We start from the raw sequence: 27,466 nt of genomic DNA, 5'->3' as shown, positions 1-27,466 counted from the left end.
AGTCTTTGTTCTTGTCGACTGACTTGTATGTATTTGAGCATTGATCTTGCCAGTTTTTCAGAGAATTTTGGTGTTCTCTTCTGCATCCACACAGCGATCCAGTGTGTTAGGTCTGCTTCACATGATCAATTATTTTTTCATTACTGTTTATGCATTTTCAGTGCCCATTGGTAAATTTTGGCCCAAGTTCCCCCCCCCCCCCCCCACCCCCGCCGCCATGAGTCCTGTCTCTCTCTCTCTCTCTCTCTCATATTAAATTGGGAGGGATACTTTACTGACAAGTAATGTCTTTCATGGAGGGTTTTCAGGAGAATGCCTTGTAGGGTAGGGAGAAGATGATGCTCAGAGTCATTGGAGTGGAAGAAAGCTTTATTTTGCCAAGGAATCACTGGCGTTAACCTCATCAATGTGAAAGGGTCACATATTACAGTGGACTTTTTGCTACAGCATGCATAGAAAGCATTTTAAATACCTAGTCCAAGGCAGGTATATTTCTGCTTTTACCAGACCCCTGGCAAATAATGGTTTCATGATTGCATATGCTGTTTTCCAATGCCTGCTAAAGCTTCATTTACATTCAAATAAGCTCTAATTTTGGTGTTTAGACTGTAATGTATAGAGGGGAACTGTCATATGCATGTTAAGATTTTATGTTCAAATCGATCTTTTTTAAAAAAAATAAATCTTTATTCATTTTCAAAATTACAATAAGTGTTATATATGTTAAATCACATTAACAATAAATACATCACTTAAAAACTATCATTGGTATCAAATCGATTTTTATTGATGGTCAAAAACAGATGTAACAAAAGAAATACAGTGCCAAGATACAAACAAAGGATCCAAACACAGAGGGTAGAGTCTTGACTCTTGTGACTCCACTCCCATAGCAGAACAGGTGGCACAGCTGAACATCATCAAACATTAGTGAATGGAAGAACCCACTAACATCCGTTATAAACATACTCCCCCCACTTTTTGTTCCCCCCCTTCCCCAGAACCAAAGCAACCCTCCCAAACTCCCCCCCGGTGGAAGACGAAAGGAGAAAACGGTACCCTAAGACAGATCATTCAGAATCAAACTCCTCACTCTTTGTGGCAAGGAGTTAAGAGAAGGTTCCCAAGTCAGCATAAAAAGTTGTTGGCACTTAGAAGGTTTACGGACGCTCCAAGTCTCAAGCAGCAGGTGGTGGAGTTGATTCCTCCAATGCCAATAATTTAGAGAAGCTTCGTGTACCCAAGACTGCATAATGCATTTATGACCCACCATACATGCCTTCTGAAACAGCAGACGACATCCCTGCCCAAAAATCCCACAGAAGGCCGCTTTACCAAACAAGGCACCCAATACCTGAATGCCCCATAAAGCCCGCAAGTAAGCAAAAATTCCAGTCCAGAAGGATTGAATAGTCGGACAATGCCAAAAGGCATGAGAAAATGTATTGGGAGCCTGATTACATTTGACACACGTAGAGGAGGGAACCAATACAGCATGAAAAGCCTACACCTGGGTAAAATAGGCCCTATGAAGAAATTGGTAAGTGCATTCTCTCCATAAAGAATCAGAGAAAACATAAGGTATCCGATGGATAGCCTGACTAATATCAAGCTCCAGAATCTGCACCCCCCCCAATTCCACACTCCACTTGTGGGCTAAGTCTGATTTGGGAGCTCCTGCCTCCACGCCTCTATGCAATTTATGTAACAAAGAAACGAACATGTCACCCTCAACCCTCTCAAAAAAGTATGCACTCTATCCCTGACTCCCACAGAAAGATCTGACTGTTTCAAAGTGGCTACATAATGAATCAATTGAACATACCCAAAGCAATCTCCAGGCCCCATAGTCAATGGCTTAGAAAAAATTGGGAACAATTGGACAGCACCCCGCGCATCGAACAATTGTGCTATGAAATGAACCCCTTGGGCCCCCCAACTGCAAAAATCCACTGAGGTCATTCCAGGCTCGAAATCACCATTGCCTTGAATAGACAGGAGGTCTGTCACTGCTATATTAAAATGCATAGCCCTCAGCAAACGGTCCCAAGCTTGCCGCATATAACTCAAGATTGAACTCTGACGGATCTGGACCGGTAACGAAGGCGAGGTGTATGGAGGTGATGTGGATGGATTAACGCCTGTTCGTAAATCAGCGGGGTAAAAGTATCACCATCCATAATCCAATCTTGAAGATGTTGAAGGCTACATGCCCAATCTGAGGTCTGGAATCCCCAATCCACCCCTTCTTCCAGGTCCCAATAAACTAGCAAATTTCAATTTCGGCTTTTTCCTTGCCCAGCAAAATTTAACTAATTCCCTCTGTAAAAGACACCAATCTTTATTAGTTAGCCATAGGGGAAGGAGTTGGAAAGTATAGAGCCATTTGGGAAGCACCACCATATTAAATATGGCAACACAACTCCCAAGGATAATTGCAAGAGCTGCCATTTAATCAGTTGTTGTTTGGTATGTTGGAGTAGACTGGATATATTAACTTGATATAAGGAGCTTGGATTTGAGGGCAGGTGAATCCCTAGATATTTAAAGTGACCATCCACCCAATGCAGAGAAAAATCTAAGCCCCATTGACGACACAACTCAACATCCGTAACCAGGGCCTCCGACTTATGTTAAAATTTTATTAAGTCGCACATTGGCCTGCACACTGTTAAACTTAACCTTGGCTTGGATGAGCAACCAGTACATGAAGTGCTAGACTGATATGGTCATGAAGATTAGGGTCTAAGATCTTGTCTTGACTTTTAAGCTTTTTAAAGACAGGGCTACTGGCTTACTTATGTGAGAAGCTTGACTGGTATGTTCCATTAAGGCCCTCATTCTGTTCTTGGGATCCATAAACTATTCAATTTTCATTTAATATCCCTTGAAGTTCAGTGCCGTCGGTAGATAAATTGTTGTTGGATGTACCATTTTAACAGATTAGCTTGGGTCATGCCAAAGCCAGGCTATTTTATGTGGTAGGAGCAAGACTTTGGAATACTCTTCCAGTGAGTGGGCTTATGGAGCATGCAGAATTTGTCTACAATTTCAAAAATCATTAAAAGCATATTTGTTCCAACAGGCTTTTTTAGATTATGCTGCTATGTTTTGAACTGTAGATGGTATTAGATTAGATACAGATAAGATTTCTGTGCTTTTATATGTCTTTATGGTGGTATGGTGAAACTGCAGAAGACAAATACCAATAGGGATAGAGGTAGGTAGGGTGTCAGGTCAAAACCGTGGAAGACAAAGGCTCGCGCGGACAACTGAGCGCAGCGTGGAGGTGCGCGCCGAAGAAAATAACAGTTTTTAGGGGCTCCGACAGGGGTGTGTGGGGGGACCCCCCACTTTACTTTATACAGATCGTGCCGCGTTGTGGGGGGTTTGGGGGTTGTAACCCCCCACATTTTACTGAAAACTTCACTTTTTCCCTAAAAACAGGGAAAAAGTTAAGTTTATAGTATAATGAGGGGGGTTACAACCCCCCAAACCACCCACAACGCCGCCGCGATCTGTATTTAGTAAAGTGGGGGGGCTCCCCAACAAAACCCCCGTCGGAGCCCCTAAAAACTGTCATTTTCTTCGGCGCACGCCTCCATCTTGCGCTCAGTTGTCGGTGCGCGCCTTTGTCTTCCGCGGTTTTCTCTATGAACCGGTAGGTAGACTCTGAATGATTTTCAGAGGATTTTGTTTGTGAGGAGCAAGCTAAACTAAAGGTGGACAAAGCAATGGGGCCAGAAGGTGTACATTAGAGGGTACTGAAGAAACTTAAGGAAGTTCTGGTAGTTCTGCTAGCTGACATTTTTCAATGCTTCTCTAGAGTTGAGAGTGGAACTGGAGTACTAGAGAAGGGCAGATATGGTTCCTCTCCATAAAAGTGGAAGGAAGAAGCAGGGAACTACAGGCTGATAATGCTGATTTCTGTGGTAAGTAAATTAATGGACATGCTTCTAAAATATAGAAGAGTGATATTTCTGGAATCCAGTGGATTACAGGATCTGAGGCAACATGGATTCACTAGAGACAGGTCTTGTGAGACAAATTTGATCAATTTCTTTCACCGGGTGATCAGAGAATCGGATAGAGGGAGTGTGCTAGATGTGGTGTATTTAGCTTTTAAAGCTTTAGCAAAGCCTTTGACAGTGTTCCACACAAGTGTCTAATAAATAAACTGAGTGCCCTCGGTATGGGCCCCAAATTAACTGTCTCCTTCCACTCAACCAGTTCCTGACCCAGTCGGAGGGTAGTGGTCAGTGGAGATCGCTCTGAGGAAAGGGATGTTACCAGTGGTGTGCCTTCAAAAGTTAAGTTCTTGGACCTGTTCTTTTTAACATTTTTGCAAGCGATATTGCTGAAGGGCTGTTGTGCAAGATTTGCCTCTTTGCGGACGATACAAAAATCTGCAATAGAGTAGACACCCTTGTTGGTGTGAATAACATGAAGAAGGATCTAGCAAAACTTGAAGAATGGTCTGAAATTAGGCAACTAAGATTTATTGCTAAGAAATGCAAGGCATGCATTTGGACTGCAAAAACCCAAGGGAACGGTACAGTTTAGGGAGTGAAGAACTTTTATGGACAAAAGAGGAGTGGGACTTGGAAGTGATAGTATGTGATGATCTGAAGGTAAAGTCCCAGCAGAAACTAATCCTCATTCGTCATAGATAAATCTTTCAAAACTTTCATTGAAAAGTTTCTTCTTAATTCAGAAATCCAAACAGACAGCTTAGATAATTCTTAATCTGTATCTTTATTGAATGTTGCTTGCCCCAACATAAAAACCCGACGGGACCCGTTTCGCCTAACAAAAAGCTTTTTCAAGGGTTCCAAGGGGGGGTACTCTTTTTAAGTCCTCTCAATCCCAGGGTAGTTGCTCCTGCCCTGGGATTGAGAGGACTTAAAAAGAGTACCCCCCCTTGGAACCCTTGAAAAAGCCTTTTGTTAGGCGAAACGGGTCCCGTCGGGCTTTTATGTTGGGGCAAGCAACATTCAATAAAGATACAGATTAAGAATTATCTAAGCTGTCTGTCTGGATTTCTGAATAAGAAGAAACTTTTCAATGAAAGTTTTGAAAGATTTATCTATGACGAATGAGGATTAGTTTCTGCTGGGACTTTACCTTTTACCTCTCGTCCCGTCTTCTCCATTTTTGCTGTGTTAATGATCTGAAGGTAGCCAAACAGGTTCAAAAGGCAACGGCGAAAGCTTGAAGGATGCCAGAGTGCATAGGAAGAGGTATGGGTGGTAGGAAAAAGGAGGTATTAATGCCTCTGTATAAGACTGGTGAGACCTCATTTAGAATATTGTGTACAATTCTGGAGGCCGCACCTTCAAAAAGATATGAACATGATGGAGTCAGTCCAGAGAAAGGCTACTAAAATGGTTGGCGGTCTTCATCATAAGGTGTATAGAGTCAGACTTAAGCATCTCAATATGTGTGTGTGTTTATTTTAAAAAATTGTATTCCGCTGCATCCACAGTTCTGCGCAGGTTCCAGGAAAGCATACACAATCAAATTATAACAAATCAAACAAACATACTGTGGAGGAAAGGCAGGAGAGGCAAGATATGAGAGACACTTCAAAGTCCTAGATTTCAAACATATGGACTTTAATGAAATGGGAGAGTACCTGAAGAAAGAGCTGTTAGGATGGAGGACATAAGAGAGGTGGAAAGACAGTGGTCTAAGCTGAAAGGAGCGATAAAATTGGCTACGGACCTTTATGTGAAGAAAATAAATAAAACAAGAGAAAAAGGAAATTGGTTCTCCAAACTAGTGGCGGAGAAAATAAAGGCGAAAGAATTGGCATTCGTGAAATATAAAAAAAGCCAAGAAGAGGAGTGCAGAAAGGACTACAGGGTGAAACTGAAAGAAGCCAAGAGAGAGATACGTCTGATGAAAGCACAGGCGGAAGAACAAATGGCTAAAAATGTAAAAAAGGAGACAAAAATTTTTTCAGATATATTAGTGAAAGGAGGAAGATGAAAAATGGAATTGCTAAACTAAAAGATGCTGGGAACCGATATGTGGAGAGTGATGAGGAAAAGCAAATGTGCTAAACAAATACTTCTGTTTTGTGTTCACAGAAGAAAATCCTGGAGAAGGACCGAGATTGTCTGGCAAAGTTACACAAGAAAATGGAGTAGATTCTGCGCTATTCATGGAGGAGAGTGTTTATGAGCAACTTGAAAAACTGAAGGTGGACAAAGTGATGGGACCAGACGGGATCCATCCCAGGATACTGAGGGAGCTCAGAGAGGTTCTGGCAGGACCTATTAAAGACTTATTCAACAAATCTCTGGAGACGGGAGTGGTTCCCAGGGATTGGAGGAGAGCGGATGTGGTCCCTATTCACAAAAGTGGTCACAGGGATGAAGCGGGAAACTACAGGCTCACTTTAGTTGTTAGAAAAATAATGGAAGTGTTGCTAAAAGAAAGGATAGTGTACTTCCTTGAATCTAATGGGTTACAGGATCCAAGGCAACATAGCTTTACAAAAGGTAAATCGTGCCAAACGAACCTGATTGAATTTTTGGATTGGGTGACCGGAGAGCTGGATCAAAGACATATGCTAGATGTAATTTACTTAGATTTCAGCAAAGCCTTTGATACGGTTCCTCATAGGAGGCTCTTGAACAAACTTGAAGGGCTGAAGTTAGGATCCAAAGTGGTTAGAAACTGGCTGTCGGACAGATGCCAGAGGGTGGTAGCTAATGGAAATCACTCGGAGGAAGGAAAGGTGAGTAGTGGAATTCCTCAGGGTTCGGTGCTGGGGCCGATCCTGTTCAATATGTTTGTGAGTGACATTGCTGAAGTGTGAGGTGTGCCTTTTTTCTGATGATACCAAGATTTGTAACAGAGTAGACACCAAAGAGGGAGTGGAAAATATGAAAAGGATCTGCAAAAGTTAGAGGAATGGTCTAATGCCTGGCAACTAAAATTCAATGCAAAGAAATGCAGAGTAATGCATTTGGGGATTAATAATTGGAAGGAACTGTATATGCTGGGAGGTGAGAAGCTGATATGGGGAGAGGGACCTTGGGGTGATAGTGTCCAAAGATTTAAAGGCGAAAAAAATAGTGTGACAAGGCGGTGGCTGCTGCCAGAAGGATGCTGGGCTGTATAAAGAGGCTTGGCCAGTAGAAGAAAGAAGGTGTTGATGCCCCTGTATAGGTCATTGGTGAGGCCCCATTTGGAGTATTGTGTTCAGTTTTGGAGACTGTATCTGGCGAAGGACGTAAGAAGACTTGAAGCGGTCCAGAGGAGGGCGACGAAAATGATAGGAGGCTTGCGCCAGAAGACGTATGAGGAGAGACTGGAAGCCCTGAATATGTATACCCTAGAGGAAAGGAGGGACAGTGGGGATATGATTCAAACGTTCAAATACTTGAAGGATATTAACGTAGAACAAAATTTTTTCCAGAGAAAGGAAAATGGTAAAACCAGAGGACATAATTTGAGGTTGATGGGTGGTAGATTCATGAGCAATGTTAGGAAATTCTACTTTACGGAGAGGGTAGTGAATGCCTGGAATGCGCTCCCGAGAGAAGTGGTGGAGAGGAAAACAGTGACTGAGTTCAAAGAAGCGTGGGATGAACACAGAGGATCTAGAATCAGAAAATAATATTAAATATTGAACTAAGGCTAGTACTGGGCAGACTTGCACGGTTGTGTCTGTATATGGCCGTTTTGGGGAGGATGGGCTGGAGAGGGATTCAATGGCTGGGAAGGTGTAGATGGACTGGGGTAGGTTTTGACGGAGATTTCGGCAGTTGGAACCCAAGCACAGTACCGGGTAGAGCTTTGGATTCTTGCCCAGAAATAGCTAAGAAGAAAAATTAAAAAAAATTTAAATTAAATCAGGTTGGGCAGACTGGATGGACCATTCAGGTCTTTATCTGCCGTCATCTACTATGTTACCATATGTGGCATAAATATGCATGAAGAGAGCCTCTTCCATTTGAAAGGAAGCTCTGGAATGAGAGGGAATAGGATGAAGTTAAGAGGTGATAGGCTCAGGAGTAAATCTAAGGAATACTTTTTTTTTTTTCCAGAAAGGGTGGTAGATGCATGGAATAGTCTTCTGGTAGAGGTGGTGGAGACAGACTGTGTTTGTTTGAATTCAAGAAAGCATGGGCCAAGCACATGGGATCTCTTAGTGAGAAGGGGAGATAGTGGATGCTGTGGATGGGCAGATTGGATGGGCCATTTGGCCTTTATCTGCCATCATTTTTCTATGTGTATGTTTGATGTGTTTGGTTTTGGTTTATATTTATTATATATTATGAATGGTTGTTTTAAAAAAATATATATTATGAATGTTTTTATGTAAACAGCCCAACACGTTGGGTAGTGTGGTACCCAAACTGCAAAAAATAAATATAATAAGTCGTTCCCCCACTCCCCCCCTGTTTATCAAGCTGCACTGCAAAGCAGCACCAGCTTAATGTCGAGCTGCCCATTCTAATCCTATGGGCGACTCGGCATTTATATCGCACTGCTTGGCAGTGCAGCTTGATAAAATGGGGGGGGGGGGTAGTATTTGTTACTTTTTTTATTTTGTATAACTGCCATGATGGTTCTCAAATGTGTGATATACCAAGTCCTTTAAATAAACTGACATATTATGATTTATGCTGTTCTGGAATTTTTCTTTTTTATGACTGTCTGGTTTCTTTGCATCCAGCTTTCTTTCAGTCTGAGGTATCCCAGGTGAAAATAACCTCTTTATTCTCCACAATTCTCTTAGGGTCATGATCCCATTGGTTTTCTGGTACAGTAATATTGGCAAAGTTTACAGTGGATGTTCCATTTAATTGTGTCTTTGTGTACACTGTCTAAATTTCCTGCCCTCAGAATTTCACAGTGTGATTTGAGCCCTGGATATTTACATTTTTGTTCTGTTTTCCAGAGAATAATTCAGCAGCCTTCACCAAGGGTGTTAACGACTCATCTTCATCACAATAACATCCCCAAGTCATTCTTTAAAAAAAAAGTAAAGGTGAGTGTGCCTTATTCTCAACAAATTTTCCTAGGTAAAAAAATATCTGTTCCTCCACCCGGATGGTCTCGGGACTCAAGGATCTCCCGTACGAGGAACGGCTGGATAAGTTGCAGCTGTACTCACTCGAGGAACGCAGAGAGAGGGGTGACATGATCGAGACATTCAAGTATCTCACGGGCCGCATCGAGGTGGAAGAAGATAATTTTCTATTTCAAGGGTCCCGCGGCAACAAGGGGGCATCCGTGGAAAATCAGGGGCGGGAAACTGCACGGGGACACCAGGAAATTCTTTTTCACTGAAAGGGTGGTTGATCGCTGGAATAGTCTTCCACTTCAGGTGATTGAGGCCAGCAGCGTGCCTGATTTATTTTTTTTTTTTTTTTTTTTTTTTTGAAGTTTAAAATTTTTTATTAAACAAAATGAAAACAGTACACAGGCAGTATGCCAACAGCAAAAGTACATTGCCCATATGAAACAACAGAACCCCCCCCCCCCCCCGCCGAGTGATACAATATAAGCCTAAAACAAAGGAAGATGCAAAAGAAAAATAAGAAGAGTTTCAAAGTAGACCTCGCCAGGAGCTATAACGAGACCACTGTCGATGAAACGTTCCACAGGAATCATTATTTAAAGCAGTCAATTTGGACATCAAATAAATTTGGTCAACCTTATGTAACAGTTCAGTACGAGAAGGCAAAGAGTCCCGCTTCTAGCGTGCCTGATTTTAAGGCCAAATGGGATAGACACGTGGGATCTATTCACAGAGAAAGGTAGGGGAGGGTCATTGGGGTGGGCAGACTAGATGGGCCGTGGCCCTTATCTGCCGTCTATTTCTATGTTTCTATGTTTCTATCATCAGATGGAGACTGATAATTTCTAATTGAGGTACTTAGTTTATTTCACTGTAACATCCAAATCTCTTCCACTCTTGTGATTATTCCCTTAAAAGAGGGAATGCACCTGCCATATATTTTGTAAAATGCGTGCATAACTGCAGTCCCCCCCTCCCCCACCAGAATGCCTCTCACAGGCCAGATTAACTTATACAATAGACCTCCCCAGATTCTATAAATGGCGTGCAAATTTGTGTGAAAAATTGTGTGCTGTCCTGAGATGCATTTGCAACTAAATTGGCTAACCAGCCAATTAGCACCAATAATTGAGTGCTAACAATCTGTGGCAACAATTTGGATTGATCCGCATGAAAATCTTATAACGCGCAACTCAAAAGGGGGCCTGGCAATGAGAGGAGCATGGGTGGATCAGGGGTGTTCATTAAAGATGTGCTAAGTGGATCGGGGCCAGGGGGCATCTGGTAGCAGGAGGGAGTAGGCATCCCTCCTACCAATTTTTATTTATTTAGGAAGGGGAAGTATTGGGGGACTGGCGGGGGGGGGGGGTTCACAGCGGTGGCAGAAGGGTGTGGGCATCACTCCTGCCAATTTCTATTGAACTGTGTGTGAGGGGGTAGTTTGGCTGGCATGGGGGTGGAGTTCATGGCGGCAGGAGGGAGTGAGTATCCCTCCTGCCTCTATTTTGGTTCATTAAAGATGTGCTAAGTGTTCCTGAATATCAGAGATCCGTGCCTAACGTACGCTCCAAGATTTACATCAGGTTTCAGTCGGTGTAACTCTTCGTTCCCAAACTTTGGCACAGAAATAGTCTCTAAGCCCTATTCTAGAAACAGCGTGCAACCTGGAGCACTGTATTCTGTGCTTGGTACAGATTTTTTTGGCACCGTTTTTTTCATTGCTGTTTACAAAATCTAGTCCTATGCAAAAAAAAAAAAAAAAAAGGAGAAAACCCTACAGCAAAAAACTGAGAAAAACAAGTGGAGGTGAAAATGTATATCTGGTAAGAAAAGAAGAAGACCCAGGGTGCTATCAGATCAGGATTATTTCATAAATCTTCAAAACAATAAAAAGTCCAAAGAATTATTCCAAGAAAACTATGTAAAAGACCCAAATATTCCAAACAATAAAATCCAAACCATATTTCAAGAAACAATAGGATAACTCTTTGGACTTTCTATTGTTTTGGAGATTTATGAAATAAACCTCTTCTGGTTACACCCTACGTCTTTTCCTCCTCTTACTGGAAGTCCATTGCTCACCCCCACACCTGTTTTCCTCATAGGTACCTCCTATCTCAGGCAAATTATAATGAAGAACTTTGCACATAAAAGGGGTAATCTTATAACAGGCTGTCTGTGTGAAGGCTGAGTAAGCACCTACTTTGAGATTCTTTAATAGAGACACTCAGATGCCTATGTGTCTTGAAAAAATACTACAGCAAAAGTGGCAGAAATCACATCTAGATTGAAGTAGTGGACATTTATGCCTGCTTATAGGCAGGCATAAATGTTCACTTGTATTTTATAGGTACTGCATATAAATCATAAGAGGTACAGGTAGTTTGCATTGGGTTTTAATATTAAATAGCTAATTTGCATGGCCGGATCAGCAAATGGGCGATCGAGGGGGAAAACACGAGGCGAGTTGTTTTGTGCATCGGGTCGGCAAATGCGATCGTCGCTAAAGCAGTCAAAACTGGTTTGGTGACAATCGCTGACCTTAGTGCATAGCTCTGAGGCAGGGGTTCTTAACCTGGGATCCAAGGACCCCTAGTGGGTCCATGGATGGGTTTCAAGCGGTTCGTGAGAGTCCATTAAGAATTAATATTTATGTTCGCTATACAGCCCAGTACTGTTGATTTTTCTCACAGATAATGAGAGTAGATGTAATAGTAATGGTAGTAGAAAACGTAGTAGTAGATCTGTTTTTATTTGTACAATAGGATTACATTTCATAATTATGAGTGGCTATTATTTTTTGCATAAAAAAGGAGTGGGTTTTTTTGTTTTTTGTTTTTTTTTTAGATTGTTTTACTTTAAAGTTTATTTCTGATGATTTGGGAACCATTGACAAAATTTTCAAAGAGTGATGGTTGATTTTTGCCCTTTGGTCATGCACTTCCAGGGTGGGTGAGTGAGGGGGGGTTAGAAAATATTTTTTAATTTTTTTAATTTGAGTGCAATTTTTGAATATAAGCATGGGGGTGATATATCTATTTGTCAGAGATTACAATTTGGTTGATTTTAAGTGCTTTTATAGTGTAATATGATTGTATAATATGTTGCACTTATGTATGGCTTAAAAATGAATAAAGATATTAAAAAAAAGTTTATTTATCTCATACATATATGACATACACAAAGTATTATTAAAGTAATTTATATTCATTTCCATGCAAAGCTGTGTTTATATGAATATTTCAGAGGAAGGAGGTCCATAGCTTTCATCATATTTTTAAAGGGGTCCATGACTCAAGAAAGGTTAATCCCTGCTCTAAGGGGTTATTTTTTTGCCTCACCCTGTATGTCCACAGAAATACCTTTTGAAAATTGCTCTGTTCCACCAGATTGCAAATTGTATCACTGTCAGGCATAAGTAGAACAGGTTTTCTAAGTGATCGATCCATCTCCAGTTGTGTTTATTTTTATTTCACAACCTGTAATTGCAAGATAGAAAACTGGTATCGCAGAAACATCTGCATAATACTAATCTTGGTTACTTGTGTGGTGTTGCCCATTTACAGAAGATTGTCGTCTTTCGGAATCCAAAAGATACGGCAGTGTCATTTTTCCATTTCCATAATAATAATCCAAGGCTCCCAAGCTTCAAATCATGGGATGAATTCTTCCAGCTCTTCATGATCGGAAAAGGTAAAGCACAGTTACTACTGCTTATAGTATCTGTAGCCACAGATGCTTTAGGGAAAGGGATTGGGATTTATGTAGCGTCTTTTTGTAGTCTTACAACCACATTCAAAGCAGTTTACATGACAGGTACTTCAAAAGTGCTTATATCAGGGGTGCCCATACTTTTTGGGCTTGTGAGCTACTTTTAAAATGACGAAGTCAAAATGATCTACCAACAATAAAATAAAAAAATAAAACACAAAGCACACTGAAAGGCAGAGAAAATGTTCATTATCATTCATATTCCGGGGTTTTTTCAAAGAGGTCAAGGCAGATGACTCTATGCAATGTCACCTCAGTAACAACCATACAAAAATAGACAAATATACCCCCTCCCCTTTTACAAAACCGCGATAGCGTTTTTTTTAGCGCAGGCAGCTGTGCTGAATGCCCTGCACTGCTCCTATGCTCATAGGCTCCCTGCACTAAAATCCACTATTGCAGTTTAGTAAAAGGGGGCCATAGTGCAAAATATAGACAGCAGATATAAATTCTCAAAACAGACACATTTTGATCACTAAATTGAAAAAATCATTTTTCCTACCTTTTTGTCTGGTGATTTCATGAGTCTCTGGTTGCACTTCCTTCTTCTGTAAAGTCAATATTTCTTTCTTTCTGCCTTTCTTTCTCTCTCCCCCTGCCCCCTCTTTCTTTCTGCATTTCTTTCTCTCTCCCCCTGCCCCCCCCAATCCATTGTGCCGATTTCTCCACTTCCACGATTCTTTCCCTACCCCAACCCCCAAGCCACCAACACGATTTCTCCCTGTTTCTTCCCTGAGCCAGGACTGGCACGCACAAGTGCTGGGCCCACAAGACTTCACTTCCAACGTCAATTCTAACGTCAGGGAAGAAGTTCCAGGCCAGCCAGACAGTGATTGGCTGGCCCAGAACTTCCTCTCCGACGTCAGAATTGACGTTGGAGGTGAAGTTTTGTAAGTCCGGCGCTTGTACGCGCCAAGCCTGGCTTAGGGAAGCAGCAGGGATAAAAAGATCGCAAAGGCAAACGCGATCGACTCACGTTGACTTTGCGATCTGGTCGATCGCGACGACCATTTGGGCACCCCTGGCTTATGTAGTGTGCAGAGGGGGAGCTGATCACATTATGGGCCAGATTCCATAAATGGCACTTGAATGGTATTCAGCACCTTTTATAGCAGGGTCTCTCAAACTGTGTGTCATGGCACAGTTGTGTGCCCTGAAGAGGTTCCGGGCGTGCCATAAGAGATTCCAGAATTTTGCTTTATTTTTAAAAAATTCCCTTCATAAGTATGCACTAGAATAGATGGCATGTGAGTGTCTGTGTTCGTAAGGATACAACTGCCCAGACAAACATCATTCTTTGACGTGATTGTTTTTGAAAACTAACCGCAAGTAAATTTTAGTTTTATTTTTTTATGCAGTAGTTATCCTAACTTGAGCAACTAAGCAATCAAGGCTTTGTTACCATTTGAATCTTATCTTGGATTCAAAACTTGGATTTTCAGCTCTGACAAATTAAATTGAAAAAGAGAACGACTTCAGATGGTGGATGATGAAATGCGTGTTTGCTTGTCGACTGTTGAGCCGCTTTTTGAGTTAATTTGAACTCAGAAACAAACATATCCAACACATTGATTAGCAATTCTATCTACTTTAGTTTCACATAGCTTAAAAAACTGTGAAATTATAAAATTTAAAACCACAAAAAATTAAATAGATTTATTTATTTAATTATAATGTGCCGCGAAAACCATTTGTTCCGTTTAATGTGCCAGAGCTAAAAATGTTTGAGACACTGCTTTAGAGAATAGCATGTACAGTAGTACCAGGATCCACACTCAGATTTGGGTGCCAGGAGTTCTGTATCGGGATTTACATCTGATTTCTGCTGGTGTAAGTTGGGTGTTGTAGTAAGATTTATGGATGACTAATCAGTTACATAAACTAATACGTGCCTGTTTTAGTCAGATGCTAGGGAAAACCATAATCTCCTTACCCAAGGTTCGTTATTTTGCCAGTTTATACTAAGAATAGAGACCCAGACTTTATGAAATACTTTAATTATGAAAATAGAAAAATATTATTCATAAGCCAGCAGCAATAACTAATTATTGTTCACAAACTATCCGAATACATATATGAACCTCAGTACATAATTATCACACCACACTTGCTAGATAAATGAGTAAAACTAATTCTTACACTCTAAATAATTCCTTATAATAATAATTCCTGATTAGCAGCAACTAAAAATATAGCTTATCACCACAGTTACTTCACGTCCTTGTCCCAAAGACAATAGAATTCTCTCTCTAACCCAGCTGAAAAGAAAATAGAATTCCTTATTCTCACCACATAGATCAGGCCTCAGCAAAATTGGGGAGAAGGAATCAGTGTCTTTCCTCCGCTTAGCAGATAGGGAAATTCTTCTGATTAGGAACAGTCCGTCAGCCACTGGAAAAGCTGTAAATTGGGTTGGCAGCAAAGGTTTCCTTTATGTGATGGAATCCAGATGTATAAAAGTCCAGTTCTCTCTCTTAGGCAGAGAGTCACAAGAGGTAACTTTTCAGGTCTTGATTATTATAGAAGAGGTGCAGAGAATCCAATGTTAAGATACAAGCTCCCTCACACCTCAACACAGAATAACTAATAATTAGGCACATTCCACTTGGTTCATCAGATGACCTCTCCGGACCAATCCAGAAACATAACTTAGATGAATAGCTTTTCTGTATAGAGTCTCGCCCAGGCTATGAAACGGAGGCGCCTTCGTTAGATAAGAACAGCACAGGAGCAATGCTTCCCCCCCCAAGATTCACACAGGCTGAGCATGAAGGCATAGCGGGATGTCCTTGACTAGAATACAGTTCTGGTACATACCCAGAATGCATCAGGCATCATAAACAGCAAAGATGTTTTCTTCTTTCTCTTCTTGCATGGTTCAGGCTTTATGACGTCAGAGAGGTCACACCTTCAGGTGTGAATAAGGAAACACCCCTACAGTGTGCAGCTGCAATATTCTATAACACTGCACGTATTTTAAGGGAATGCCTTACCCTGCCATAGCCAAACCCCCTTCGCAGATCCTCACGGAAACACACAAATGTGTGTTTTCAGGTGGATCTGCTGTTTCTGCCCCATTTCAACGCTTTGCATCAATTGGAACTTTATGGTGCAGAAATAGCACCTAATGTGTGACACCATATATAGAATTCTCTTGTATGTGTTTTTTCTTTTAAATCTAGCCCCTTAAATGGATTATTTTGTTATAAATTGTCCAAAAGAGGCAGGGTTTAGGAAATTCCACATAGTTCTAACTTAGATATCTAAATGGTGGTATTCATCCGCATGGAAGGTAATTTTGTAAACCAGTTTTTCATGTAAAATGCTGGTTTGATTGTGTAAGTGGGCTCTATTCATTTAAATTTTTATTGATTATATAAAAACAGTTTACAACAAGTGTAACAAAATTAAGCAATAACATTCTTGAACAGCACTTAAATACCTTAAGGATATATCAATGAGATAAAACCCTCCCCCTCCCTCTCCCCTACCTAACTTACTCTCGCTTCTTAACTGTACTTATACATAAGTAAGAAATATGATATCACCTATTTCATAAATATATATTCTACTGAAATTACCCTTTCCTTACCCTCAACCCAATTACCCCCCCCCCTCCGATGTGCATAAAAACAAACATTAGGAATTGATACTTCTTTAACTCAATAATATTTGTAAATTAATTATTTTAATGAACGAATCCATAGGACTCTAAATTCATTTAAATTGCAGGGAATCACCTTTTTGTTTTGCTAATATTCTTTCAAATCTATAATATAGGCAAAGTGTCTCCCACCAAAAAGGGAAATTTAAATGGTCCCAATTCTTCCAATTTCTCATAATTAGTTGCAACCCCACTCCTATCCCTGTATACATCAAGCAGATTTCCAGGCAGGAATGAGATACCAAATAAAACTGTCCCATATGATAAAGGTATATTGATTCCAAGAACTGAAGTCAGTTTACTCGTATAGTTTTCCAAAAAACTTGAATTAACGGGCAATGAAACGGCAATTTTTTATTTTTTTTAGGAAGGAGGAGATGTGTGTTGGGGGGGCTGGCGGGAGCATTCATGGCAGCAGCAGGAGGGTGTAGGCATCCCTCCTGCTGATTTCTATTGAAGTGCGGGGGGGGGGAGGGCATGAGACAGCAAAATTAACGAGCTCTGTGGGTCAGAGGGAAGGGGGGAAAATATGTGCCTGAGAGTGAAGGGTAGGTAGGATGTGTGTGAGAGAGAGGGGCAGATGGGCTGCAGGCAAGTTGGAGAGGTGGCTGACTGGCTGCAGGCAACACTCTATAGAAGCCTAAGCCTCATCCACCAACACTTTATAATCCACTTTAATTCAGTAGCCAAATGCTTCCCTGCCACCTTCCTGGTCTCTTCTCTCTACCACAGTCCTCCTCTGAGGAATCAAGAAGTATGTCAGAGAGGTGGGCTGCGATCTGGTGGCAGGGCAATGTTTGGAAATCGCTGCCAATAATGACTTTTGAACCCCCCAAATGAAGGTTCATTTCCATGGTTAGCAATAAAAATAACCCCAAACTAGAGAGTAAATAATATAATACAATCAACTAACTCTCAAACACTGAAAAGTATATGTGGTTAAATATAATAAGCTCGGTAAATATGTGAAGAGAGTGGATCTCGGAGCTATTAGTGCAGTTCTTGCTGTTTTGATATTCAGATTAATAGTTGCCGAACCTGTGTGGCAGACACTCGTGTGTTTTAGGCAAGTGTTTGTAGCTCCGAGATCCCCTCTTCACATATTTGAGTTTTATATTCAGTCACATATAGTTTTCAGTGTTTGTCAAGAACTAGTTGATTGCATTTCCATGATTAAACAGTTTCAACACTTTGAGGCATGTAATACTTGTACTATCAGTATAACATTTTATGCCCATTTTGTTCTGGTTAAGATTTAGGTGTGGACAGCTATAGATCTGGTATAAATGACTGTGCCACAAATGTAGATGTGTTGTGTGCACTAGTGTGGGAGGAGAGTGTTCTGGAGAACAGGGTTTGATATTTTTCCCCTCCCCCCCCCCCCCCCCCCACAACTGCAACTTCTTGTGACTCTGGGCAAGTCACTTAATCCTCTATTGCTCCAGTACAAAATAAGTACCTATGTGTTTAGGGAACTTTTTATGAATGTCTGATATTGGAAACTGCTTAGATATTGGGCAGTATATATATTTTTATGTTACAACAATTTTTTATTGGTTTTCAAATGAAACTGCAAACAACACTCAGGGCATAACCCCAGAACAAACAAGTCTAACACAAAAATGGCACAACAAGCAAGAGTAAACAGATTATACCCCCCCCAAAAAAAAAAATAAAAAAAAAACAACAACAAACCCCAAGAAAACCCAAAAACAGGGAGCTTCCTCCAGGAGGCAGTACAAAAATATCAAAACAACAGTAAGAAAGGGGATCACATCTCCACGGATAAAACCCCAAATGTCAGACAAACAAGAGATATAATTGTGCATTGCAACAACAACTTCACTATAGTAGGTCTTTGATTATGAGTCAGTTTTTGTTATTTTCGTACATGTCCAGGGAAGGGAGGTGCTATTTCTGTCCTAATTTTGTCCTTTGATGATTTACACTTGGGGTGAGTGGGAGGATGGGAGAATATTAATTTTAATAGGGTAAGGTTATTGGGATAATCTATGTTTCTGTGTTTCATTGATTAATCATTGGGGGGGAGTAAGGGGGGGAGAAGATGGTTGGTTATGTATATTTGTGAGTTGAATGTGCTTTTATTGATTTATTATATGTTTTATATTTGTATATTGCACTATTGAAGTTTTGAAAATCAATAAAAAATTAAACCCCCCCACAAAAAACCAATTCCAACACAAGAAATAAAATGTAAACCGCTTTGATTGAAATACCACCTTTCTGTGGTTCCAATCTCCAGTCCCATTCCCTTTCCCTATTCTATAAAGAAAAGTAGATACCCACTTTCCTTTATGAACGGAACCTACATAGATATGCCGCTGAGAATAGCCATCCCAAGTAGGCTAAAATAACATGTGCTGTATAACCTTGTATACTTTTAGTTGGACTGAGGAAGGGCAATGTTCAATGAGCCCAGTTACCTGGGTAAATCACTGCTGTGGGTGATCATCTAGGTATGATTGAGTATTGGGGCCCAGACAGCAATAATCCTTTCAGAAGTGAAGATCTTAGACTTAAAGAAAACTAGCTTTGTCTAGAGGGGGAATCGTTGTATGGCCACCCTTACTTATTTTGAGGAACTTGAAGAACTGGGATCGGTTAAATTATACGTTTTGGTGGGAATCTCTGTTATACAGTGGTGCCTTGGATTACGAGCATAATCCGTTCCAGGAGCATGCTCATAATCCAAAATGCTCGTTTATCAAAGCGAGTTTCCCCATAGGAAATAATGGAAACTCGCTTTGATACGTTCCCCCCCCCCCCCGAGAACCGGCATTGCTCCCCCCAAAGGCCACCCCTGCGATCCGGCACCCCCCGCCGCGATCGGGCACCCCCCCACCGCCGCTTCTTACCGTTATCTGGGCCTGGGCACTGGCACCGGCATGTCCTGTGCGTTGGTGCCGGTGCCTGAAGATCTGCCTCCTCTTCTTGCTGGGCCTTGAGCATCTGCGCATGCTCAAGGCCTGCGAGTTCACGTTGGAGAGAACGTGAACTCACAGGCCTTGGGCATGCGCAGATGCTCAAGGCCCAGCAAGATGAGGAGGCAGATCTTCAGGCACCGGCACCAACCCACAGGACATGCCGGTGCCGATGCCCAGGCCCAGAAGATGCTAAGAAGCGTCAGGGGGGTGCTGGATCGCGGCAGGGGGGTGCCAGATTGCGGCGGGAGGGTGCCGGATCACCAGGGGGAGGGTGCCGGATCGTGGGGGGGGGGGGGGGGGGGCGCTCGTAAATCGAGCCACGCTCGGTTTCAGAGGCACCGATTTTGTGAATGTTTTGCTCGTAAACCGAGGTACCACTGTACTTTTAAAATGGAACGTATGATGGCCATACAACAGGGACATTGTAGGAAGTTTATGGATATTTGGGAGCCATTGATAAAATTCTGTAAGGAGTGATGATTTTCCCCTTTGATAATGCACGTTCAGGGTGGGTGGGAGGACTTTTTTAAAAAAAATTAGAGTATAATTTTTGGATATGTAGATAGGGGGGTGGGTTATATGAATTGTCATAGAATATTATTTTGACTGACTTTAAGTGCTGTTAAAGTGTAAAATGTCTGTAAAATATGTTGCACTTATTTTTGGCTTTAAAATGAATAAAGATATTTTTTTTAAAAAAGGATGGAAAATCGTTACCTGGATATGAGTATTGGAGAAATAGGGAAAGCAGTGGGAAAAACTTAAAGGAGATATCGTAAGAGCAAGAACCCTACTGGCAAAAATATCAGAATATCTAAAAAAAATGATAAAGCTGGGAGAGTAGAAAAGCAAAGATGCAAACAGAAGAGATAATATCCCCCATTTTACTTTATTAGCTATTTTTTTTTTTTTTTTTAGTGTGGAGAAAGTGAAAAACTTTGACTTTATGCTGCAATTTGCCAGTGTCTGTGAGGTCCTGTAGTCAACCACATTGTGAACTCGAAAGTGAAGTGGAGAAATGTGTAGAGGCTGATGAGGAACACGAAGCAAATTCTAATTTTTCCCTTTGCCTATCAAAGGGACGGGAAATCATAGATAGGACAGAACTCACAGCCGTCACTTAATTCCTGCCTGGCACCATCTTGGCCACTCCAAACAGTTAAGATTTAATGCTAAAAAAATGCCAGGTCATATATTTTGATGCAAAAACAGAATAGTGGTTTAGTACTTTAGTGAAGAGTCTGGATGTAATCATATCTGATGATCTTCAGCTGGATAGGGTGATGGGGAAAACTAGAAAGATGCTTAGGGAGATGCATGAAGAAGATGGATGTGATCATACCTGTGTACTCAAATGGAGTACTGTGCACACTTCTGGAGACTTGCTCTTCAGTGCTCAGATCAATATCGGGTAGAAAGAAAAACACTTAACCCCACCCCCCTTCCCACCTACTCTTTTACAAAACTGCGCAAGAGATTTTTAGCGCCAGCCGGTGCACTGAATGCTCTGTGCTGCTCTGATGCTCATAGGAACTCTATGACCATCTGAGCGCAGCACAGAGCATTCAGCACGTTGGTTGTCGCTAAAAACCGCTTGTAAGATTTTGTAAAAGGGGGAGGGGGTTATTTTGCACTTTTCTTATAAGCTGTCGCCCAAATTTTAACTTAAGAAAAGCTCTGCTGAGTCAGACCAGGGTCGATCGGTCCGTTTCGGTCCAGGTCACAAGTACTTGGCAGATTCCAGAAAGTACATTTAGGGGGTAATTCTATAGGTTGGTGTCTCCTTTTAGGTGCTCCACTGCCATGCAGTGAAAGCTCTTTCTATAATGGAATTGGGCACACAGATTTCATGATAGAATACTTTCAACCCAGTATCGATGAACTTTAGATAAGGTGCTCACAGGTACACCAGGGTACCTGAGGTAATTAATTTACTTAATTAGGATTTATATACTGCTCATTTGAAGAAAAATTGTTGGTACCCAAATTCAGCAAGGATGTGCATAACTTGCTATATTGAGTAAGTTGGGAACATAAGTGGCAGCCCCTCCCTTGCTCTGCCCAAATGAACACCTTCCCCCTATATGTGTTATTTCTCAGTATTTTCTATGCCACCTTTAACCGCCACATTGCAGATCAAAGTAGTTTACAATGTAAAAAAAAAAAAAAAAGAAGAAAGAAAACAAACCCCAAAATCTGTGATAGGAAAGCATGATCCATCATACAGCAACACAGAACAAATGCATAATCAGGTGATGCTATCCAAGATCCAGCCCCAACAGTTCAGTCATATTCATCAAATGCTCTTTGAAAGAACCAGGTTTTCACCTGGAGGTTGTGGGTTCAATTCCTGCACTACTCCTTGCGACCCTTCACAAGTCACTTAATCCTCCGTTGCCCCAGGTACCTTAGTTAGATTGTGAGCCCACCAAGACAGAGAGGGAATCTAATTGGAGTACCTGCTTCCTATTCAATGCAACATAGAAACATGACGGCAGATAAAGGCCAAATGGCCCATCTAGTCTGCCCATCCGCAGTAACCATTATCTCTTTCTCTCCCTCAGAGATCCCACGTGACTATCCCAGGCCCTCTTGAATTCAGACACAGTCTCTGTCTCCACCACTTCTTCCGGGAGACTATTCCACGCATCTACCACCCTTTCCGTAAAAAAGTATTTCCTCAGATTATTCCGAAGCCTATCGCCTCTTAACTTCATCCTATGCCCTCTCATTGCAGAGTTTCCTTTCAAATGCAAGAGACTCGACTCATGCACATTTATTTTACGTAGGTATTTAAACATCTGTATCATATCTCGCCTCTCCTGCCTTTCCTCCAAAGTATACAGATTGAGATCTTTAAGTCTGTCCCCATACGCCTTGTCACAAAGATCACACCTTCCTCTGGACCGACTCCATCCTTTTTATATCTTTTTGAAGGTGCGGCCTCCAGAATTGTAGAGGAAAGGTACTATATCAAATAAAGATAACCATAACATTTATCTCAAACAGTTTTAAAGAAAGTTCTTCCATAATGCCTCTTGTGTGCCACAATAGCACTTAGGTGTTTCAGTACTACTTGAATATGCCTAGTACCTATTTGTCCACAAAAGCCACTGTATTCTCTATGGCAGGTAAATATCCAGGAATGAATAATGGCTCTGCCAAGCATATCGGGCTAATAATTCTTTTGTGAATGTTTAGTTCAAAAACATGTCCAATCCTCTTTTGAATCCTGCTGTGTTGGTCACCTGGACAACATCCTCTGACAAATTTTCAGCACCCCCTCATAAGCAGTAAAATCTGTTTTCAGCCCAACCAAGAAGGGAATGACATGGAGCTATGAAACTTAAAAGCTATTCCACATATTCATCCCCAAGTTCAACACACTTGGCACATCACGTCTGAAGTGTCTGTAATCCTTCCTAAAAATACTCTGATGTTTGAAAGAGCAACAATTTTTCAGTGATTCGGAAGTGATTGCAGCAGCAGAGCAGTATTTCAGTGACCAAACTCCTTTTTTTTTTTAAAGACTTAGAAGCAGAAAATAGTCAGATGGAACAAGATCTGGTGAGTAGGGTTGATGGTCTATGCACTGAAACCCCAAGTGCATTAAAACATCATTCGTCTTGCCAACCTTGTGAGCAGGTACATTGTCTTGCAAAAAAAGAGAATTCCTTTTCGCAGCTTCCCTCTCCTTTTCTTTCAATGCCTCCTTTAATCAACGCAGTAAGTTACAGTAGTATTCTACATTAACTGTTTGGCCCCTTGGAAGAGAGTCATTACAACACTTTCCTGATCCCAAAACACTGTGGCCATGACCTTTCCTGCTGACTTTTGGGTCTTAAATTTCCTTGGCCTTGGAGAACCTGAGTGCTGCCATTGCGTGGACTGTTGTTTTGTCTCAGGATCCTAGTGGTGTAACTATATTTCATCAACAGTAACTAGTTGTTCCAAAGAGTTGGTATCAGCTCGCTGAAAATGCTGCAAAATCAACTTGGAAGTGTCCACTCAATGTCATTTCTCATCAGCATTCAAACATTTGGGCACTCACTTGGTTGACAGCTTCAGCATACACAGTTGCACGTGGATTATACACCAACATGTTCCCTGGATATCTGTAGTATCTCAGCAATTTTTTTAGCCGATAGTGTCTGAGCAATTGTTTTAGCTGATATTTACCAATTTTGCCCAAATCAGGTCATGGACATGGTCAGCAATTTCAGGAGTTGACACCGTTTGAGGCCTCCCAGATCTCGTTACATCTTCAGTCTCAATCTCTATGCTGTGTTTGCACACCACTTCTTTACTGTGGAGTAAGGTAGACATTTTCACTCAATGTTTGCATCTTACAGTACGTTAATGGATTTCCTTTGGAGTTTTCTGCTGCAGGAATAGGAACTTCATGATGGCTTGGAGTTCCATACTTTTCTTTGACATGGTTCAATCAATGATCTGAAACAATATCAAAACATAGCATTACGATTCAGCAAATTAGCACTTTGCAAAATGAAATAACTCTCTTTTCAGCTACAGTGGCAAAATAACGCTCAGAATTTTAGGAAGTTGGTTGGCCTGAGAAGTTTTCAGCACCTCCTCATAGTTATGCACTGACTTGGGGTGATGGTGGGGGAACCTTTCTGCAGTTTCAGTTCTCCTTGTTTTGGGGTGGTTTGACAGCTTAAACAATCATTCTATATTTAACCGTTCCACCCCATGCGTAATCTTACTCATCCCAATTCTCTGGAGCAAATCACTCTACTATTCAATTCCTCTGGAAATGGCCAGATAACTTCTTTTGTAATCCGTCTTGAATTGCAAGGTATTGGCGGAATAGAAATCACGTAATGTAATGTAATGTAATTCTATCATAGTCCCTCTGTCATCTTCTCTCCAAACTAAAAAGCCCCAGCCGCTTTAGCCTCTCTTTACGTATGGTGTTCTATCCGCTTTATCATTTTCTAACCCTTCTCTGAACCTTTTGTAGTTGCACAACATCCTTTTTGAGGTGAGGTGATTAGAAATGAACACAAAACTCTGCTCAAGGGTAGGACACACTAGGGACCCGTGTACAGGCATAATGATATTCTTAGCTTGTTCTCCATTCCTTTTTGGATAATCCTTAATTCTATTTGCTTTCTTTGCAGCTGCAGTACACTGGACTGCAAATTTTAATGTGTTGTTACTCAAGAAATATACCTTGAAGTCACTGTGCATGATTCCTAACTCAGAATCCAATCATTTGTACTTGTAGTTGGGCTTATTTTTCCTATGTGTATCATAATATAACACTCCGTTTGTATACTGCAGTAACCTCACAGTTCTGTGCGATTAACATAATGAGAACTGTGCATTCACAGAGAATGACAAAATAACACTGGAAACATACATTACATCAACGTTCCCCCCCCCCCCAAAATTGCTTAAATAAGTAAGCTTTTAACATTTTCCTATAATGATCATAAGATACAGATGCTCGTATTATAGGGCCTAGTTTTCTTTCTCAACTAGCAGCCTGAAAATCCCGCATACTTCAATTTAGAACAGCCCCTTCCAGTAGAAAAACATGTAGTGCACCTCGATTTATTAAAAGCAAATTGGCTGTTTTTATTATAAGGCATTTTATGGTCTATTGCCATGTTATCTGATTGATTAGATTTGAAAACTACCCTGGCCTCTATCGGATGCCAGCGTAGTTTACAAAAATGAGTAATGTGATCCATTTTTTTTTTTTTCAAATTAAATATCTATCGTACTGCAATTGTCCACATTAAATGTAATCTGCCATTTAGATGCAGTCTGCTAGTCTCGAGATTCTTCTGCAAATCCTTGCAATCTTCAGCCATTTTAACAACTTTTAATAAATTTGTGTGATCCACAAATTTGATTGTTACTCATCTCTCCGATCTCCAGATCAGTTTGTGTTTTTCTTGGGTTTACTATCCCTGATATCTATAAAACTAACTAAGGGCCCTCAGAGTTAGAGGCAGTCAAAGAAGTTTATTGATGGAACCCAACACGGGTCATATTTTGGCGAGATACACCTGCACATCTTGCAAAAACACAGCTCATGGCAGGTCCTGTGAATAAACTCCTTTGATTGTTCCTAACTTTAAAGGCCTTTGTGTTTTTCTTGTGCTTGGTGCACATGGACCCTCTTTTTTTATATTTTCAGTAGTTTAGGAATAGGCAATTCCCATCTTCAGGTGATCCAGTTAGGTTAGATTTTCAGGATATCCACAATGAATATGCATGAGAGAGATGTGCAAGCAAATTTTATCTCGTATATACTTCCTGGATATCTTGAAATCTTGACCCCCACTCCCCTGGCACTCAAGTGCCGGAGACTGTCTCTGCTGCAGTTTATAGGGAAAGAAAAGAACAGGAATAAAAAGATTCTTGTTCCATCCTGTTCTCTCTGTACAAGCTCTTATCTTTACAACATGAAGGCTGTCACACCCTATTTAGTGCAATATCGCACAGTTTCTGGCATATTTATCCTATAAAGGGCCAAATGCTACCATATCTCAGATTCTCAATATAATTCCAGAGCTGCCAAGTTACCTAGTTTTAAGAGGAAGATTTTTTTGCCATTTCTGGTTTTAAAACTTATGACTCAAAAGCAGTCTTTGGTTCTACTTATTGAAATCAGTTCTGCAGATGCCATAATGCTTCAGGTGAGCTGTTGTGCAACCCTGGGTTGGGTGTGAGAATCAGGTGAGCTATTGTGTAACCCTGGGTTGGGTGTGAGCATCGGGTGAGCTGTTGTGTAACCCTGGGTTGGGTGTGAGCATCGGGTGAGCTGTTGTGTAACCCTGGGTCGGATGCGAGCATCGGGTGAGCTGTTGTGTAACCCTGGGTTGGGTGTGAGCATCGGGTGAGCTGTTGTGTAACCCTGGGTCGGATGCGAGCATCGGGTGAGCTGTTGTGTAACCCTGGGTTGGGTGTGAGCATCGGGTGAGCTGTTGTGTAACCCTGGGTTGGGTGTGAGCATCGGGTGAGCTGTTGTGTAACCCTAGGTTGGGTGTGAGCATCGGGTGAGATGTTGTGTAACCCTGGGTTGGATGTGAGCATCGAGTGAGATGTTGTGTAACCCTGGGTTGGATGTGAGCATCGAGTGAGATGTTGTGTAACCCTGGGTTGGATGCGAGCATCGGGTGAGATGTTGTGTAACCCTGGGTTGGGTGCGAGCATCGGGTGAGATGTTGTGTAACCCTGGGTTGGGTGCGAGCATCGGGTGAGATGTTGTGTAACCCTGGGTTGGGTGCGAGCATCGGGTGAGATGTTGTGTAACCCTGGGTTGGGTGCGAGCATCGGGTGAGATGTTGTGTAACCCTGGGTTGGGTGCGAGCATCGGGTGAGATGTTGTGTAACCCTGGGTTGGGTGCGAGCATCGGATGAGCTGTTGTGTAACCCTGGGTTGGATGTGAGCATCGGGTGAGCTGTTGTGTAACCCTGGGTTGGATGCGAGCATCGGGTGAGCTGTTGTGTAACCCTGGGTTGGATGCGAGCATCGGGTGAGCTGTTGTGTAACCCTGGGTTGTGTGTGAGCATCGGGTAAGCTGTTGTGTAACCCTGGGTTGGGTGTGAGCATCGGGTGAGCTGTTGTGTAACCCTGGGTTGGGTGTGAGCATCGGGTGAGCTGTTGTGTAACCCTTGGTTGGATGTGAGCATCGGGTGAGCTGTTGTGTAACCATGGGCTGGGTGTGAGCATCGGGTGAGCTGTTGTGTAACCCTGGGTTGGGTGTGAGCATCGGGTGAGCTGTTGTGTAACCCTGGGCTGGGTGTGAGCATCGGGTGAGCTGTTGTGTAACCCTGGGTTGGGTGTGAGCATCGGGTGAGCTGTTGTGTAACCCTGGGCTGGGTGCGAGCATCGGGTGAGCTATAAAAATATATTTTTCTTGGGCTGTTTTTGCTGGGATGAACAATGCTAGGAAGCCAGCTGGCACAGAATCCACACACTCATCAAGACTGTATCAAGTAAGGTATGCTCCAAACTGCTGAAGGGTTTACACTAAATTTGAATAGTTCAATACGTGGTCACTTCTG

General features: G+C 41.7%; 1 protein-coding gene across 1 annotated transcript in view; it reads left to right on the top strand.

Annotated features, from left to right (window-relative positions):
- LOC117357416 (sulfotransferase 6B1-like) overlaps positions 1-27,466 on the top strand; it is an 81,782-nt gene that overhangs the window by 25,964 nt on the left and 28,352 nt on the right. Inside the window, exons 3-4 of the mRNA XM_033937957.1 lie at positions 8,918-9,007; positions 12,607-12,733. Of these exons, the coding sequence (XP_033793848.1) occupies positions 8,918-9,007; positions 12,607-12,733 (217 nt within the window). The remainder of the gene's footprint in view (positions 1-8,917; positions 9,008-12,606; positions 12,734-27,466) is intronic.

The sequence above is a fragment of the Geotrypetes seraphini genome, chromosome 3 (assembly GCF_902459505.1).
Source record: "Geotrypetes seraphini chromosome 3, aGeoSer1.1, whole genome shotgun sequence".
Taxonomy (NCBI): domain Eukaryota; kingdom Metazoa; phylum Chordata; class Amphibia; order Gymnophiona; family Dermophiidae; genus Geotrypetes; species Geotrypetes seraphini.
Note: the sequence above shows the minus strand (reverse complement) of the source record. Positions and strands in the feature narration are given on the sequence as shown.